This window comes from Bubalus kerabau, chromosome 1 (assembly GCF_029407905.1).
Source record: "Bubalus kerabau isolate K-KA32 ecotype Philippines breed swamp buffalo chromosome 1, PCC_UOA_SB_1v2, whole genome shotgun sequence".
NCBI classification, from domain to species: domain Eukaryota; kingdom Metazoa; phylum Chordata; class Mammalia; order Artiodactyla; family Bovidae; genus Bubalus; species Bubalus kerabau.
The window spans coordinates 9,690,745-9,706,115 of NC_073624.1; the positions used below are offsets into that span (position 1 = coordinate 9,690,745).

The window sequence follows — 15,371 nt, forward strand, 5'->3', positions numbered from 1 at the left end:
AGCTTGAAGTTAGGGATTAGTCAAACTCTAATGATGCTGGCCACGGCCACTCGTCCCAGGCAGCAAGCAAGCAAGAGCAGCCATTTGAGTTGAGAAGATAACATACCCAGGTTTAGGGGTCTGAAAACACAAAGTTTAGTGAGCAAGAGACCGAGTTCCAAAGAGCCTTCAGTTCCAAGGCTCTACTTGAGAGTTAAGAGACAATTCTTGTTCCTGTTTGCAACCAAATCTGTACAAATACAGCTGGGAATCTGGAACAAGAAGTCATCCAAATCCAAAGGTTTTGATCAGTTTTTTTCTTCCGGAGAAATTGCTCACCATTAAACTACCGCACAATTGCACTCATCTCACATGCTAGTAAAATAATGCTCAAAATTCTCCAAGCCAGGCTTCAGCAATACGTGAACCGTGAACTTCCTGATGTTCAAGCTGGTTTTAGAAAAGGCAGAGGAACCAGAGATCAAATTGCCAACATCCACTGGATCATGGAAAAAGCAAGAGAGTTCCAGAAAAACATCTATTTCTGCTTTATTGACTATGCCAAAGTCTTTGACTGGGTGGATCACAATAAACTGGAAAATTCTGAAAGAGATGGAAATACCAGACCACCTGATTTGCCTCTTGAGAAATCTGTATGCAGGTCAGGAAGCAACAGTTAGAACTGGACATGGAACAACAGACTAGTTCCAAATAGGAAAAGGAGTGTGTCAAGGTTGTATATTGTCACCCTGTTTATTTAACTTCTATGCAGAGTACATCATGAGAAACGCTGGACTGGAAGAAACACAAGTTGGAATCAGGATTGCTGGGAGAAATATCAATAACCTCAGATATGCAAATGACACCACCCTTATGGCAGAAAGTGAAGAGGAACCCAAAAGCCTCTTGATGAAAGTGAAAGAGGAGAGTGAAAAGGTCGGCTTAAAGCTCAACATTCAGAAAACTAAGATCATGGCATCCAGTCCCATCACTTCATGGGAAATAGATGGGGAAACAGTGGAAACAGTGTCAGACTTTATTTTTCTGGGCTCCAAAATCACTGCAGATGGTGACTGCAGCCATGAAATTAAAAGACGCTTACTCCTTGGAAGGAAAGTTATGACCAACCTAGATAGCATATTCAAAAGCAGAGACATTACTTTGCCAACAAAGGTTCGTCTAGTCAAGGCTATGGTTTTTCCTGTGGTCATGTATGGTTGTGAGAGTTGGACTGTGAAGAAGGCTGAGCACCGAAGAATGGATGCTTTTGAACTGTTGTGTTGGAGAAGACTCTTGAGAGTCCCTTGGACTGCAAGGAGATCCAACCAGTCCATTCTGAAGGAGATCAGCCCTGGGATTTTTTTGGAGGGAATGATGCTAAAGCTGAAACTCCAGTACTTTGGCCACCTCATGCGAAGAGCTGACTCATGTGAAAAGACTCTGATGCTGGGAGGGATTGGGGGCAGGAGGAGAAGGGGACGACAGAGGATGAGATGGCTGGATGGCATCACCGACTCGATGGACGTGAGTTTGAGTGAACTCCGGGAGTTGGTGATGGACAGGGAGGCCTGGCGTGCTTCGATTCATGGAGTCGCAAAGAGTCGGACACGACTGAGCGACTGAACTGAACTGAACTGTGCTGTGTCTCCACTGCTGCTCTCAGGCTTCCTCTGGTTGCAGTGCACAGGCTTCCCGTTGCCGTGGCTTCTCCTGATGTGGAGCACCAGCTGCAGTAGTTGCAGCTCACAGACTTATCTGCCCTGCAGCACGTGGGATCTTCCCAGACCAGGGATCCAACTGGTGTCCCCTGCATTGCAAGCCAAATTCTTAACCACTGGATCACCAGGGAAGTCCAAGGAGGTACTTCTTTAAGAATCTGAAATCACATTTTAGAGAAGGACTTCCTTATCATGTTTACATCCTTTTTCTGAAGACAGGTTAGAACCTAGGTTCAAATCCTAGGTCCACTACTTACTAGCTATGTGACCTCAAACAAATTAATCTGTGCTTCAGTTGTCAGCACAAGGAGAAGTATGAACTTAACAGGATAGTTCACAGTAAATCAACTAATATAAGTAAAGCACTTAGAACAATGCTTGCAAGCCTCAATAACGAATCTTTTGCAAATATAACTTTAATCCTTAGGTGGGTTACACATTATAAAAAATTCAAAAGTTGTGTCAATCAGGGCAGAGGACTCCCAACCACACAGGCAGGCACACAACCTGCTAAGTGCTAGTCTGTACAGTCACTTGTTGGTGCGTGCTCCGTCACATGTCTTTGTGACCCTATGAACTGTAGCCCACCAGGCTCCTGTCCTCGAAATCTTCCAGGCAAGAATACTGGAGTGGGTTGCCATTTCTTACTCCAGGGAATCTTCCTGGCACAGAGCTCAAAACCCAGACCTCGTTCTTGCCTCTCTTGCACTGGAGTGCAAATTTGGAGTGCCTCCAAAATCTGGAGGCAGATTTTTTACCACCGAACCATCTGGGAAGATATCACTTGCGTTAAGCCCAGCCAAGATTTAACACCTAGCTAAATTGCGTAGCATCTTTAACTAATCACTACTGAACTAATCTGCCTGATAAAACACTTGCCTTCCTATAAGGGGATGTGCCCTTCCAGCGATACAATCCACTTTCTTCTATTAAAAACCTTCCATTTTGCACAGCTTCTAGGAGCACCTTTCTATTTACTAGCTGGGGTGCTGCCAGATACATGAGTTGTTTAATAACTCAATTAGATTTTCAAATTTACTCAATTGAACTTTGTGTTTTAACAGTGAGTTCTGTTGAAGCAGAATTAAAGAAATGACCGAATCGTTTTTTTTTTTTTTTTTTTTTTTACTGTTTTTCGAACTTTCTGAACAAAAAATTCAAAAAGAAAAAAAAAGCGGGCGGCGGAGATTCATGCGAGACTGAATTCATCTTCCTGATACACACACTGCTCTCAAGATAGACCTAGAGAAAATTCAGAGGAAAACTCTACGGCCGCCACCATGGACCAGACGGGAACCTGAGGCAAAAGGACGGTGGTCTGTGGGTAGCAAGCCAAAATTCGACAACAAGGAACTGAAATAGGGCTGTACACCACTTCAAACTCGGCTCGTAGCAAGGAACATAGCACGCAGGAGCTCCTGGAAAGTGACGGCGGTCGGGCCCACTAACCAAGAAAATCTGCGCCCGTCCGCGTCAGTAAAGTGCTATGAAATAACCTGGTAAACGGCGTGCTAGATAAACATAAAACGGTCGGCGCAGGTAAGACTAGTCCGGGTTCGCGCAAGCAGTCAGCCCCAAAAGCACGGTCAGAGAGAGCGGACGGGTGGGAAGAGCCGCTAAAGTGCAGCCGCGGGTCGGGTCGCCGCCCTGGAACAGAGCCGACGCCCAGGGGAGGGACGGGGAAGCGAAGGGCGGAACAGGCACCGGGGCGGGACTCGCCGGGCCGCCTGGCCAGCCCAGCCCCGGAAGGCACACAGCCGAGGAACCCGGCACTTAGCTCTTCCTACGGTGAGGTAGCGCCGCCGCCAAGGCTGCCGCGGCCGCCGAGCTCCCAACCCCGCACCCCTAGGAGACCCATCGCAGCCCGCACCCTGTTAACGGGACCAGTGCTGCGGCCCAGAAGCCGGCGCCGCTGGCGTCACGCTGACGTCAGACGTGACGCCGCGTCGGGGCGGGAGCTGGGAAACGGCGCAGGAGGGCGTTTCCGGAGCACGCGCCGGGCGGGGACCGCTGACGTCGGGCTCAGGTGCGTGCGCTCCCCTGCCCGCCCGCCCGGAGCGCGGCCCAGGTGGCGGCCCGCAGCTCCAGGTGGCGGTCCGCAGCGGTGAGAGGGCGAGCGGCGGCGCGGCAGCAGGCTGTCCGGGCCGCACGGGGACCGGGGTTAGGGGAGCGGCGGGAGGGCGGCTCGGTTTTTGCACTCACGTGACGGGGGGGGAGGTTGGGGTGGGGGCTGCGAGCTGGGTGGGCCCAGGCCCCCGAGAGCGAGGCGAGCTGTCCGGCCCCACCCCTGACTGGCCTGCGCGTCGCCGCGAAGGACCTTCCCTGGGGCTGGGGCTGGGGCTGGGGCCGGACCCGCCGCGCCGCTTCCCGGGGCAGCCCGATCCTCCGCGGTGGCCCGCACGACCGCCGGAGCTGACAGGAGTTGTCTTCTCCGTAGGGCCGCGTCGAGAGGGTGAGAGTTCGCGCTTTCCGAAGGAGCTGCGTCCGCCTCGGCCTCTCGAGGTCCCGCCGCACCCGAGAGGATGGAGAGCCTCCCCCGAGGCCGCAGCAGGGCCCGCGAACCCACGCCGGCCAGCCCTCGTTAGCTGCTCGAAATTTGCGTTTTATCCGCCGCTTAGGCCTTGTTTCCCGAGCCAGTGACTTCGTGGTTCCAAAGAAATGGAAGAAAAGGAGCGATGTGACCGATTCCATTCGGTCGTCCTGCCTTGAGGCCTGGTTGGCATTTGCAGAGAGAAAATACAACAAGAAAATCGTTGGGTGTTTTTGGAGGGGGTGGAAGAAGGAAAACAAGGTCTTTGATTTTACATGGTTTTTTAAAACTTCTGCACTTTGACAGTGGCGGTGAAATACACTAATCCAAAAGTTAATTTTTTGTTGAGAAGAGAGGGATTATTTTTCCTTTTGAGTCCAACCTTTTTTTCTCCCCGTGACAAAGCATAAATTATGGACACCAGAAAGTAAGGTGGACCTCAGGAATTCTCAAAAGACTGAGAAGCCTACATTCCTCCTCAGGAGGGAAGGGTGGGGTGTTTTTAACCCTCTCTGGAACCTAAAAGGAAAAACATGAGTTGCGTGCCATGGAAAGGAGACAAGGTCAAATCTGAATCATTGGAGCTGCCCCAGGCAGCACCCCCACAAATCTACCATGAGAAACAGCGCAGGGAGCTCTGTGCTCTGCACGCCCTCAATAACGTCTTCCAGGACAGCAATGCCTTCACCCGGGAAACGCTGCAAGAGATTTTCCAGAGGTAGGGAACTCCCCTTCTCGTTCAGGTCTTTATACATATAGTTTTTGCTCTTTCTGAATTTCTGTGTATGGGGCAACTTCTCTGCTGCATAAACCTTCAAACTAACAGGTCTTATTAGCTAGATGCTGTTAGCAGGTGTAAGGGACACAGGAATGGGAAAGAGAATAATCAGGACCATTTACTGAGCACCTGCAGTGGGCGAGGGTCAGTGCTAAGAGCCTCAGTGGTGTTATCTCAAGTAGTCCCCTCTACAGTCCATTGGAATTGTAATTATTTCCATTTTGTGGATAAAGACAGGGCTCAGAGGAGTTCAGTAATTTGCCCAAGGTAACATAACAAGAGATGAAGCCAAGCTTAAATCCAGGTTTGTTCCTGTGCTTTTGACCACGGTGATATTAATGCCACTCAAGTCCTGCCCTCAAGGAGTTTAAGAGTCTAGAAGGGGAACCAGATAGGTACACACTCAATCACCTGTCATCAGAGTTGAAATGTTGTGGGTTCCATAAGAAAGTTCTTGCACAATACTCAGCTTCTCTGTGAAGCCATGTGCTGGCCTTGGTGCTTTTTATATGGTGTTTTGTTTAGCTCTGTTAGTCGATTTACTGTCTCTATTTTACTGATAAAGAAAGAGAAGGAAAGGTCAGGTAATGTCCAAACAGCTTTGAAGTAGCAAAGCTATAATTTGAAGCTGACTCTAGGTCCCCTCCCCTTTCTACTTCATTCCAGATGGCCTTTCTTATCTACTTAGCAAAGTGCTACCAAGACAGGTTGATAGAAGTTCAGCATTTTTCTCTCAGCTTTGATGTTTTAAAACTTTTCTCTCAAAGAGTTTGAGAAATGGTTTGGCAGTGTCTGGATGAGCAGCATGTCTGCAGTCCATAGCAACTTTGGCAGTGAGCCTGTCTCACTACTCCAGCTTCTAAAGAGTTATCCTGCTCAGTTCTCAAGTGCGGAGAAAGCTCAGGAATTCTTCAAGCAGTGCATGTTGGCATTTACAGAAGATCCTTCTCTGACTCCATTCAGAGATGAAATTATGGCCCCAGGAGGGCCTGAATTACAGTTGAGAGCAACCTATCTGGGGTGATTTTTGAAGCATAGGTATGGACCATTTACCCTAAAAGAACCATAGGCCCTCTTTTAAAAGAATGTTAATCTTGGTGTGCTGACAAAGTTATAATGAGGGTAATTATTTTCCAAGGTCAATAAAAACCATAGTAATGCCTTAGCAGGGCAAATGTGTCCTTTGCATTATAGCCATTACCTGGCAAGTAGAATGAACTCTCTTCAGGAAACAGGGCCCTGGAAGATGAGATAATTTGTCTCAGATTGCTGGAGGCCAGTCCTTTAGACTGCTTCCATTTGGCCAGCCATTAATACATCTTCTACTCCTGATTGAATATTTGCAAATTATTTCCTAATCGAAGACTAGGGAGAAGGATAAGACCCTGAGTGCTTGAATGTGCTAGGAGTGATCCTAGGAAACCAGAATTCACCTTAAGCAATTTACCCAGTTTCACTGAACTAGCAAAAGTCAAGTACAAGATTCTGTGTGTCCATTCAGAAGTTTTTCACGGATAAATTTGGCCCGGGTCAACATGATGATACTCACTCACACGGATGTGCGCTCACTCTGTGCAGAGCACTGTTCTGACTGCTTTCCTTGTGTTAACTTGCTTCTGACACCCATCTTACAAGGTAGATCCTGTTACTTCTGATTTTTCCAGATGAGGGAACACAGACCTATTAATCGCAGGATTTGGACCCAGGCTTTGTGAATGGAGGACCTGCTTTCCTAACCACCCTGCTCCTTCCTGAATATTGGGAAGGGGTGTCAGAGCAATTATATCGTCAGTAGCTGCTCACCCTTCTAGGAAGTTGGGCCTGGCTCTGAAGATGTGGACTGTGATTATAAGCTGTTCGTGGATAATAGCAGGACTCTTTCAGCTGTGTTTTCCCCGATTGAAAGAATGCTAAATATTTGCTAAACTCACATAGAACCAAAGTTCTGTTCTGGCTTTTGAAGCTTTAGCAAGTTGTACTGCATTCTCCAGTTACCTGTCAGCATGATGTAAATGTCCATGTAAATACGAGAATATTTGTACCTTACCACTCCAGAGGTGGCATTCTGTACAGAGTATTTAACATGGGAAGATTCTGTGTGGATACACAGGAACAAAGAAGTGTGAAAGGGATCAGAGGGGGGAAAAAAGGGAGAAGAGGTGAGGGAGAGAGGATGGAATTTTTTAAGCAAACATTTACTAGCTGCCTGCAGTGTGCCAGGCACCACTCGGCACTGTAAAGAAAGCAAGCTGAACAAAACTTAGCCACAGAGAAGTAATACAGCTCAGAACTGTACATTGACCCAGCTTGAGAATAGATTTAAGTGAATTAGAACTTTGGAATTTAGAGCAGTTTAAAGGGAAAAAGATAACCTGTTTGGATCTTAACAGAAAAGAGTAATGTTGACAGTATTGTTAACTAGATAATTTAAAATTCCCAGATCTAAAGTTCTGTGCTGTTTTGAAGATGTTGATAAATGGTAGAAATGGGGAAAAGTTTTTGATTAATGCCATTTTTTGAGAGGAAGTTCATCCTTGTAGTTGAATTCTAGCCAGGTAGAAGAAATACAAAAGCAGGGTGGAGTTTCAGTGCAGTTGCGGGTATGAGATGACTCATGGTAGAAATGGAAATGAATAGGGATTTAGAAAGGACTAAGCTAATGACAGCAACACAGGAACAGGGAAGAGACAGTCAGGTGTGACAGGCTCAGTCAGGATTTGAAGATAGTGGTCACGATTGTAGTAATAGCAGAGAGGTTGTTGGAAAGGATGAACAACTGAAATTGGAGAAAAGATCAAACTATAAGGGATTATAGATACTGGTGAACATCCTGTACCACAGAGAAGCCCTTCTACACCCCCCCCCCCCCCATTAAAAAGTCCCTGAGCACACATTTAAAGGAAGGAGCCACATTTAAAGGTATGGTGGTTGTAAACTGAGAAAACGTGTTGTTGAGTGTTAACCTCTAGAGATTTAAATTTTCTTATCCAAGAGCCAGGCAGACTCCTGCTCATCGCCACCACCTACAGAATCCTTTGGTGTGCCTGGCCCTGTAATCTGTGCTTTATGTATTTAAAAATTTAAAAACAGTTAGGAGGTCCCAAACCATATTTTCTAAGGTCATACCTCTTCAGAACTGATAAAAAGGAAAAAATTGAGAGAAGTGAATCTTGATGAAATGTTTCCGCATCTCCTTTTCATTGAAACCTGAAACATCACCTTCGACAAACACAGAACCCATCTTTTCACTTGTGGATGACTCCACATCTCATGGCTCTTACATCTGCCTTGGTGACAAGAATGAGAGGCTAGTGTATAGTGCAGAATCTCTATGGAAGTTATTAAGACAGTCTTTAACAGGAGTTTGCTGCGGAATCTCAAGGAAACATTCCACTGAGACAAAGTAGAATTCCCATGGGATTCAGCGGGAGCAGGTATTGAGGTATCCATGAGACTGTTGAGTGTAGCTTTAGGTTTAGAGGTGGATTCCTAGCTCTGCTACTTACTAGCTGTATATGACTGTACAAGCCACCCTGACCTCTGTACCTCAGCTTCCTTGTTTACACTGTGGGGCTAATCTCAAGATTGTTGGAAGGATTACGTGATAAATCTCTTAAAAGTAGCTAACACAGTGGGCACCTGATTATTGTTAAAGTAGAAACAAGTACTGGTTTAATGGGCACAATGGATAGATCCCACTTCTTCAAAAAATTTTTTATCTTTTTTTTTTTTGGCTGCACCCAGCCTGCGGCAGCTTAGTTTCCCAACCAGGGATTGAACCCATGCTCCTGCACAGGAAGCACAGAGTCTAAACCACTGGGCCACCAGGGAAGTCCCTGGATTCCACTTACTCAAATGACCTCTCCTCTAGGATTGAGATGGAAACCATTCTTGGCCTTTCCTATATTGATTGGTTTGGCAAACACATGGTTATTCAGTTGCTAGTGCCCAGCTATGAGAGATACAGTCACCCCTTCACTTTGGGCATTTATTTAGCCACTCGTTCATCGGCTATTTCATTGGACAAGTGTGAAATAACTGAATTCTTCAATGGTCCTATAAGATAGGAATAGTTCCCATATTTACAGGTAAGCTAACAGGTGTGGAGATTAAGTCTCAAAATTGATACTGATGCTGCTTGGATGTGAACTCAAATATGTGTGGTCCTTAGATCACTCTCTTTTTTCCTACTACATTGGAGTCAAGAAGGGTTTCATGGAAAAAGTTGGGTGTTAGGTGGAACTTGAAAAAGCTTTAGGATTTAGCTCGGAACCAAGATGAGGCTAAAGAAGAGAGGCCACATGGCCATGGTACCTGAAGTACACCAAGCCTAGTGAAAGGGAAAAGCACATCAAGTGGGGCTGCGAGGGTTAGAGCTGGCCAACGAGGCGACTGGCTCCATCGGCAGCTCTTACGTAATTGAAATGACACTTTGGTGAATGTGGCAGGAACATACAGGCTGAGTAGGTGGAAGGAGTGTTTAGAAGCACGGAGGTCAATTTAGGAACCTGTTTCAAAATATCCAGGTGTGATACGAGGGGCCTCCAGTTAGGGGGAGAGAGTAGGAATAGACAGGCAAGGATTTGAATCTGACATAGAAGATGTAGGACAAGGGGAAGACGCCCTTGGAAACTCTAGTCCTCCAAGATGCACTTCAAAAAACTGCAGTCAAGGATGTTTGGGAACTGAAACATTTTACTACCCACCCTCCCCAAACCCCACCCCCAACCCCTGTCTCCTGGAGACTCAAGGTAAATATTAGCATTTTAGGGGCTTCAAGGAATCCTGCAGGAAACCTGTTTCCTTGATTCATTCAGCTACTGTATAGAGCACCTTCTGTGATCCTTTGGGAACACACTGAGGGGACAGCACAGCACTAAAGTTCAAGCCTGGTAGGGAGTTAGGTGGTAAAAGAGGTGGAAGACTTGGCAGTTTCTCTACTGGGACCTTCATGCATCTACTGGCTGGAGACTTCACTGAAGGTCGAGATGCTATTGAAAAGTTGGTGAAGGAAAGCAATTTGATATATCTTGAGATAGGCTTTCTTCCATAGGCTTTCTCATTTGATCTAAGTGCCCAAGAATGCACTGAAAGCCTTTATCCCAGAGCCTTTATCCTATCAAGCTACATTTTAGACCCAAGCCAAGGGACTTGGCTGGCCTTTCCTCTTATTAGCCCACAGGCAAGTCAGAAAACATGTCCAGTAGTAACCTGGGCTGTAATTAAATTGGAGCAGGTGGATGTAAGAGGAAATGACTGGGAGAAAGTTAAGGTTGGCCGGTCAGAAAAGGTCTCTAGGGCAGTAACACTTGAGACCCACATGATGAGGAGCAGGCCGAGTGGAGATGTAGGGGAAGAACATTCCAGACATTGGAGACAGTGAGTGCAGAGGCCCGAAAGAGAAAGAGCTTGTGTGTCCAGGTAGTAGACAGAAGGTCTTTGTGCTGCGAGGTAATGATGAGGTCAGCAGAATCCTAAGGGTCTTACAGACCTGCCAGTGTCATTTAGATCTATTTAAGTGCTTTGGGAGCCTTGGAGGCTTTAAGCAGTGGCAAGAGTATGTTGGAAAAATACCGGTATGGTTGCTGTGTGTAGAGTCTAAGATCTCTTAAGTTTTTAGAGTTGACTGCAAGATCTGATTCTCTTCTGGAGATGGCAGTTAGCAGCCTCGTAGATAGCCGCTCTCCACCTGTATTCCTGAGGAACTCATGACGTTTCCTTGGGGTGAGAGGTGTGCTGCCCCTGCCTTTCCGCAGGTCCTGACCTGCGCGGCCTGCGAAAGCAAATTAATAGGATCGGAAATGCCTCCAGAACTGACCTTATCTGAAGATGGAGGAGTGGCTAAAGAGGCCTGACCCAAAGATGGCTTAAAGCCAGCGGGCGAACCAGACTGCAGTTGAGTTTTGCTTGTCTGGTGGCAAAAATATTTTTTCAGTTGGTGTATTTTCTTTCAAATTCCAGTATTTCACACACGTGTATATTTGGAATACCCTTAGGTGGTTCATGCATTTCAGGTTAATACGGTTTTTAATCACTTTCCCTGGGGCCCCAGTTGATACATTGATGTTACCTGTGTGTAGGCCTTTATTTAATAATTAATAATTACCAAGTATGCAGGCCTTAAATAGAAAGCATTTAAATTGTAAAAAATAAAACTTATGACAGATACTACCCATGCAAATCAAAATATCAAATACTATTTTCTAATGTTAAAAAAGGCTGTATCAAAGCAGGAAGATCAGCAAAGAAAATTCAGAAAAGGGAAATCTGGGGATTTCATAAATGAGAGGTTTCTTTCTTTATATCCATTGAATTCACTATAGATGCACTTTCTAAATGGCAGCCAGATAGGTGCCACCACTGCTGAATTACTGTTTTGCATCAAAGGATAAATCCCTAGGACAGCAGGAGCCCAGACTACAAAATACTTTAGTAAAAAACTGGTTACATTAACTTGAGTGGACGGCAACAGGCTTCCAGGGGCAGTGGTGTAAAGTGTCTTCTGTCCCTGCCAGTGTGGGGCCAGGAGGGCTTGGGCTGGCCAGCCAATCTCAGCTTCCCTCCTGTCGCATTTGCAGGTTGTCGCCAAACACCATGGTGACCCCCCACAAGAAGAGCATGCTGGGAAATGGGAACTACGATGTGAACGTCATTATGGCAGCACTTCAGACCAAAGGCTATGAAGCTGTTTGGTGGGACAAGCGCAGGTAATCGAACCAGGCTTGACTTGAAGGGATCTGACGCTCAGCTGGAAAGGAAGCCAGGGGTGGGGCTACAGCCGGGGAATCCTGGGGAGTTGGCTGACACCGTGGAGCCTGACTCTGTTTCTGTTCTGCAGGGATGTTGGCGCCATTGCTCTCACAAACGTTATGGGCTTCATCATGAACCTGCCCTCCAGCCTGTGCTGGGGTCCCCTGAAGCTGCCACTCAAAAGGCAGCACTGGATCTGTGTTCGAGAGGTGGGAGGTGCCTACTACAACCTCGACTCCAAACTGAAGATGCCCGAATGGATTGGAGGCAAGAGCGAGCTCAGGTACCTGTGTGGCTGGTGTAGTGGCAGGTTGAACTTACCTTTGGGTATTTGACAAGGCAAGTGAAATTCCTAGCTCTGTGGATCCTCTCCCTGTTGTTACTTAGAATCATAGGGTCTTAGATTTAAAAGACCTGAATCTTCCATGGCCCCAGAGGATGTTAAGTCCCCTGGTAGAGAAGTGCCATTACCTTGGATGCTGGCTTTCTGGTTTGGTGGGACTGCCCTTGTAACATTCTCCATCTTAGACAGTTGTGACAGTATAGCTGCCAGTTCGGAGAAGGGAAGACAGACATTTGGGCCACAGAGGGCTAAATTGTCTCAGGACCAAAGAAGAAACCTTTTCTTTTTTTTTTTTTTACAATTAGAAGTTCTTTAGAATACCTGGGGCTCTCTTCCTCACAGAACTGGCTACTGTTGGCAATAACATATGAGGATGAGCAAAAGTTCAGATTGGAAACTTAACTGGAAAGATTGAGAGGTAACCAAACGTGGAGTGCCCCAAGAACAAGACGACTAGACTGTGTTCAGGACTGCCAAGGGTATAAATAACAAGGTTACTGCCTGCCAGTGAACATGTGGCCCCAAGACTGGCATCTGCAATTTTACTAGCATTTCATTTTCTCTTTCATCTACCCTTTTTTTCCTGTAGGAAGTTTCTAAAACATCATTTGCGAGGAAAGAACTGTGAACTCCTGCTGGTGGTACCAGAAGAGGTGGAGGCCCATCAGAGTTGGAGGGCTGATGTGTGATGCAGTCCTACCCAGCCTCCCGGCACTTCAGCCCCCTGAAATCCTCCGTGATGTGCTGTGGCCTCTACCGTGGGTCTGCCCTTGCCACTTCCCCAAACATCTCATCGGGTTTTTTTCCCCTCTGATTTGACAGTGCAATAGGACAGACACGTGGACTGTTAGAAGAACCAACCAGCGTTACTCGCTCCTGGAAAAGGAAAGCAGGAGCTCTGTGTGCTTAGGGCGAGCTGTGGAGACCTTGGTTTTATTTTAGAGAGAAGGAAGGTGGGTCTCACCTGCCTCTCCCGGCTTCTGGGAGGGCTTGGCAGAGGCTCTGCTGGAGTTCACTGCTGCTCTGACCCCCGGGGGACGCTGCCTCCCCGTCCCCTTCACTGGCAGCCGGTGAATTTGAACACAGTCCAGACAAAGCCCATGGGACTGGCTTGAAGGCCTCAGAGCAGGAAGGCCTCTCAGGAAACCATCTCCAGAGCTTCAGCAGCCACACAGCATGCTGTCTCCAGCCCTCAATGCCACCCTGACCCCATTTTTAAGAGTGGTTTATGGTCGTCCTTGAAGTTTGATAATGAAAAGTTCTCTAATATTTCATGCCGGATGGTTGAATCCTGCAATATTCTAACATGACAGGGTGAGCTAGATACCTAAGAGGATGTGGCCAGAGCCAGGCTGGGGACAGGCACGGACAGCCTGTCTGCCTCACTCCAGCTTCGTCCCTGCCACTTCACTGCACTGGTTTAGAAGGTTTGGGGACACAAGACAGGCCAAAGGGCAGTTTTCCCAGCTGACCCACCCCGGCAAAATCAGAAAAAAATAAGACTGCCTTTACCATCAAATTCTACTAGTTTGAGACAGTGTTGGGCAAGGGAAGTATTGTGAAGCTAAGCCCTCAGAGATTTGGAGCAGCTCAAATTAGTAGAAGTCTTAGGCTTGGAGTCACTCTGGTGACCAGAAGCAGCGCCCTCTCGTTGGGTAGATATGTGCATTCTGCTTAGGACCTGGGTTTGTCATCTCTGGAGTTTCCTTTACAGATCAACTGAGAATTGACCCCCCCTACCTCTTTAAAGAGCTGTAGGCCACTTTTCTCCTGGTAACTTTGGAAAACAGGAGAAGTGTTAGACTACACCGCCTGTCACCAAAGGGGCCGTGGTGGTCTCAAGGCAGGGGGGCAGGCAGGGGTGGCCTGTTCAGCCCTTCACAGATCAGTGGTCTTGGCAGGTCTGAGAGCTGCCCCACTGGCCAGACTCCTCTCCAGCAGCAGAGCCAGCCTGGGCTTGCATGTCCAGCCTGAGCAAGCCTAACGGGATGAAGCTGAGGCTTTCTCCCCACTGTGACTGGAGTGCATGTTTACACCAGCACTTTTTCTGCACATGTGTCTTCAATCCCACAAGGCCATTTTTTTAACGCTGAGTAACAGAGGCCACCAAGTAACTACTGCGTTTCACCCTCTCAGCAAGTGGCCGCAGTCTCTTCTGCACCATTTTCTACACCAGACCTGCTTGGCACCACAGGGAGCTCGTCACCCCTTCACAATGACATTCCAACCACCACCAGCCAGAAGTTACAGCCAACCTTGCTGACTGTCACAAGCAGGACCTTGGGTCCATTGGCACGGTCAGTGATGTAAGCCATCTCCTGGGAGGAGGAGGAAACTCCTCGCCACCAGTCTGCTTGGGCCTGTGCAGACAGCACTTCAAAGGAGTCCTCATGCACTTGGAGTCCATAAGCCAATGGGATATGCAAAGACGCTTAACCATTTCAGGGCTGGTTCCTCTGTTCATATCCAATTCTGGTGCTTAGGAACAGGGACCTATGCTGATGCCCAAGGGCAGAAAGCCCCACTTCCTTTAAGGAAGTGGGCAGGCCTGACCCTGATGCCCAGTAAGGGGCAACCCTAGGCTTTTTGTTTTTTCTTGCTTTTATTCCTTTTTGTTGGCCTTGTGCTGGGTTTGTTTACAAAAGATGTATTTTGTTTAACCAAATATTAAAAATGGAAAACTCCATACATAAATTTCACGTCTGAATTCTGTAACTATGTACATTTTAAAAAGTGAACTTTAGCTTTAAAAGGCATTCACAACTGCTCTAAGTCCTCTTTTAGAGACATACTTTGCTTTGGTCAAACCTCTCACTTCAAAAATCCAGACAAAAGATTCACCGAGTACGACTTGATTCAAAAGAAGTCTAAGACATTTCTCAATTTAACTTAAAAAACTAGGCTCCACAATATGAAGAACCCTAACCTTCATCTAAGTACAAGTTTTCTTTACTGACAAGTGATATATTTTCCCCTGATTAACAAGTAGTAGTTCAAGAGGGCCTGGGAGGCCCCAGCATCAAGTACATTGCAGGATTCTAAGTGGGGCTGTCTAGATTTGAATTCAGATCAGGCATTTTCTGTTCAGCCTGGAGCAGATCATTTTAACCTTTCTGGGACTGTTTTCTTCTGTAAAATGAGAATACTACTACCTCCTAAATTGTATAATAAGGTTCCAGCAACCCACATGAAAGGCTTAGTATTGTTACTAGCACAATGCCAATAAAAATGTATGTTAAGTGGAAGAACTACAGAGTTCAAAGATAGAGCTAC

The 15,371-nt window shown here is 46.9% G+C and overlaps 1 protein-coding gene across 4 annotated transcripts; it reads left to right on the forward strand.

Annotated features, from left to right (window-relative positions):
- The first annotated feature begins 3,043 nt into the window (after positions 1–3,043).
- JOSD1 (Josephin domain containing 1) lies at positions 3,044–15,327 on the forward strand. 4 transcript variants are annotated; one of them, XM_055566863.1, is made up of 5 exons: positions 3,044–3,236; positions 4,135–4,945; positions 11,584–11,712; positions 11,844–12,038; positions 12,688–15,327. In XM_055566863.1, the coding sequence occupies exons 2-5, from the start codon at positions 4,761–4,763 to the stop codon at positions 12,785–12,787; spliced, it is 609 nt and encodes a 202-aa protein (XP_055422838.1). In that variant the 5' UTR covers positions 3,044–3,236; positions 4,135–4,760; the 3' UTR covers positions 12,788–15,327. The 4 variants fall into 4 exon arrangements, with proteins under 4 accessions (XP_055422838.1, XP_055422836.1, XP_055422835.1 ...); XM_055566861.1 differs by lacking the exon at positions 3,044–3,236 and adding an exon at positions 3,402–3,801; XM_055566860.1 differs by lacking the exon at positions 3,044–3,236 and adding an exon at positions 3,402–3,723.
- The last annotated feature ends 44 nt before the right edge of the window (positions 15,328–15,371 follow it).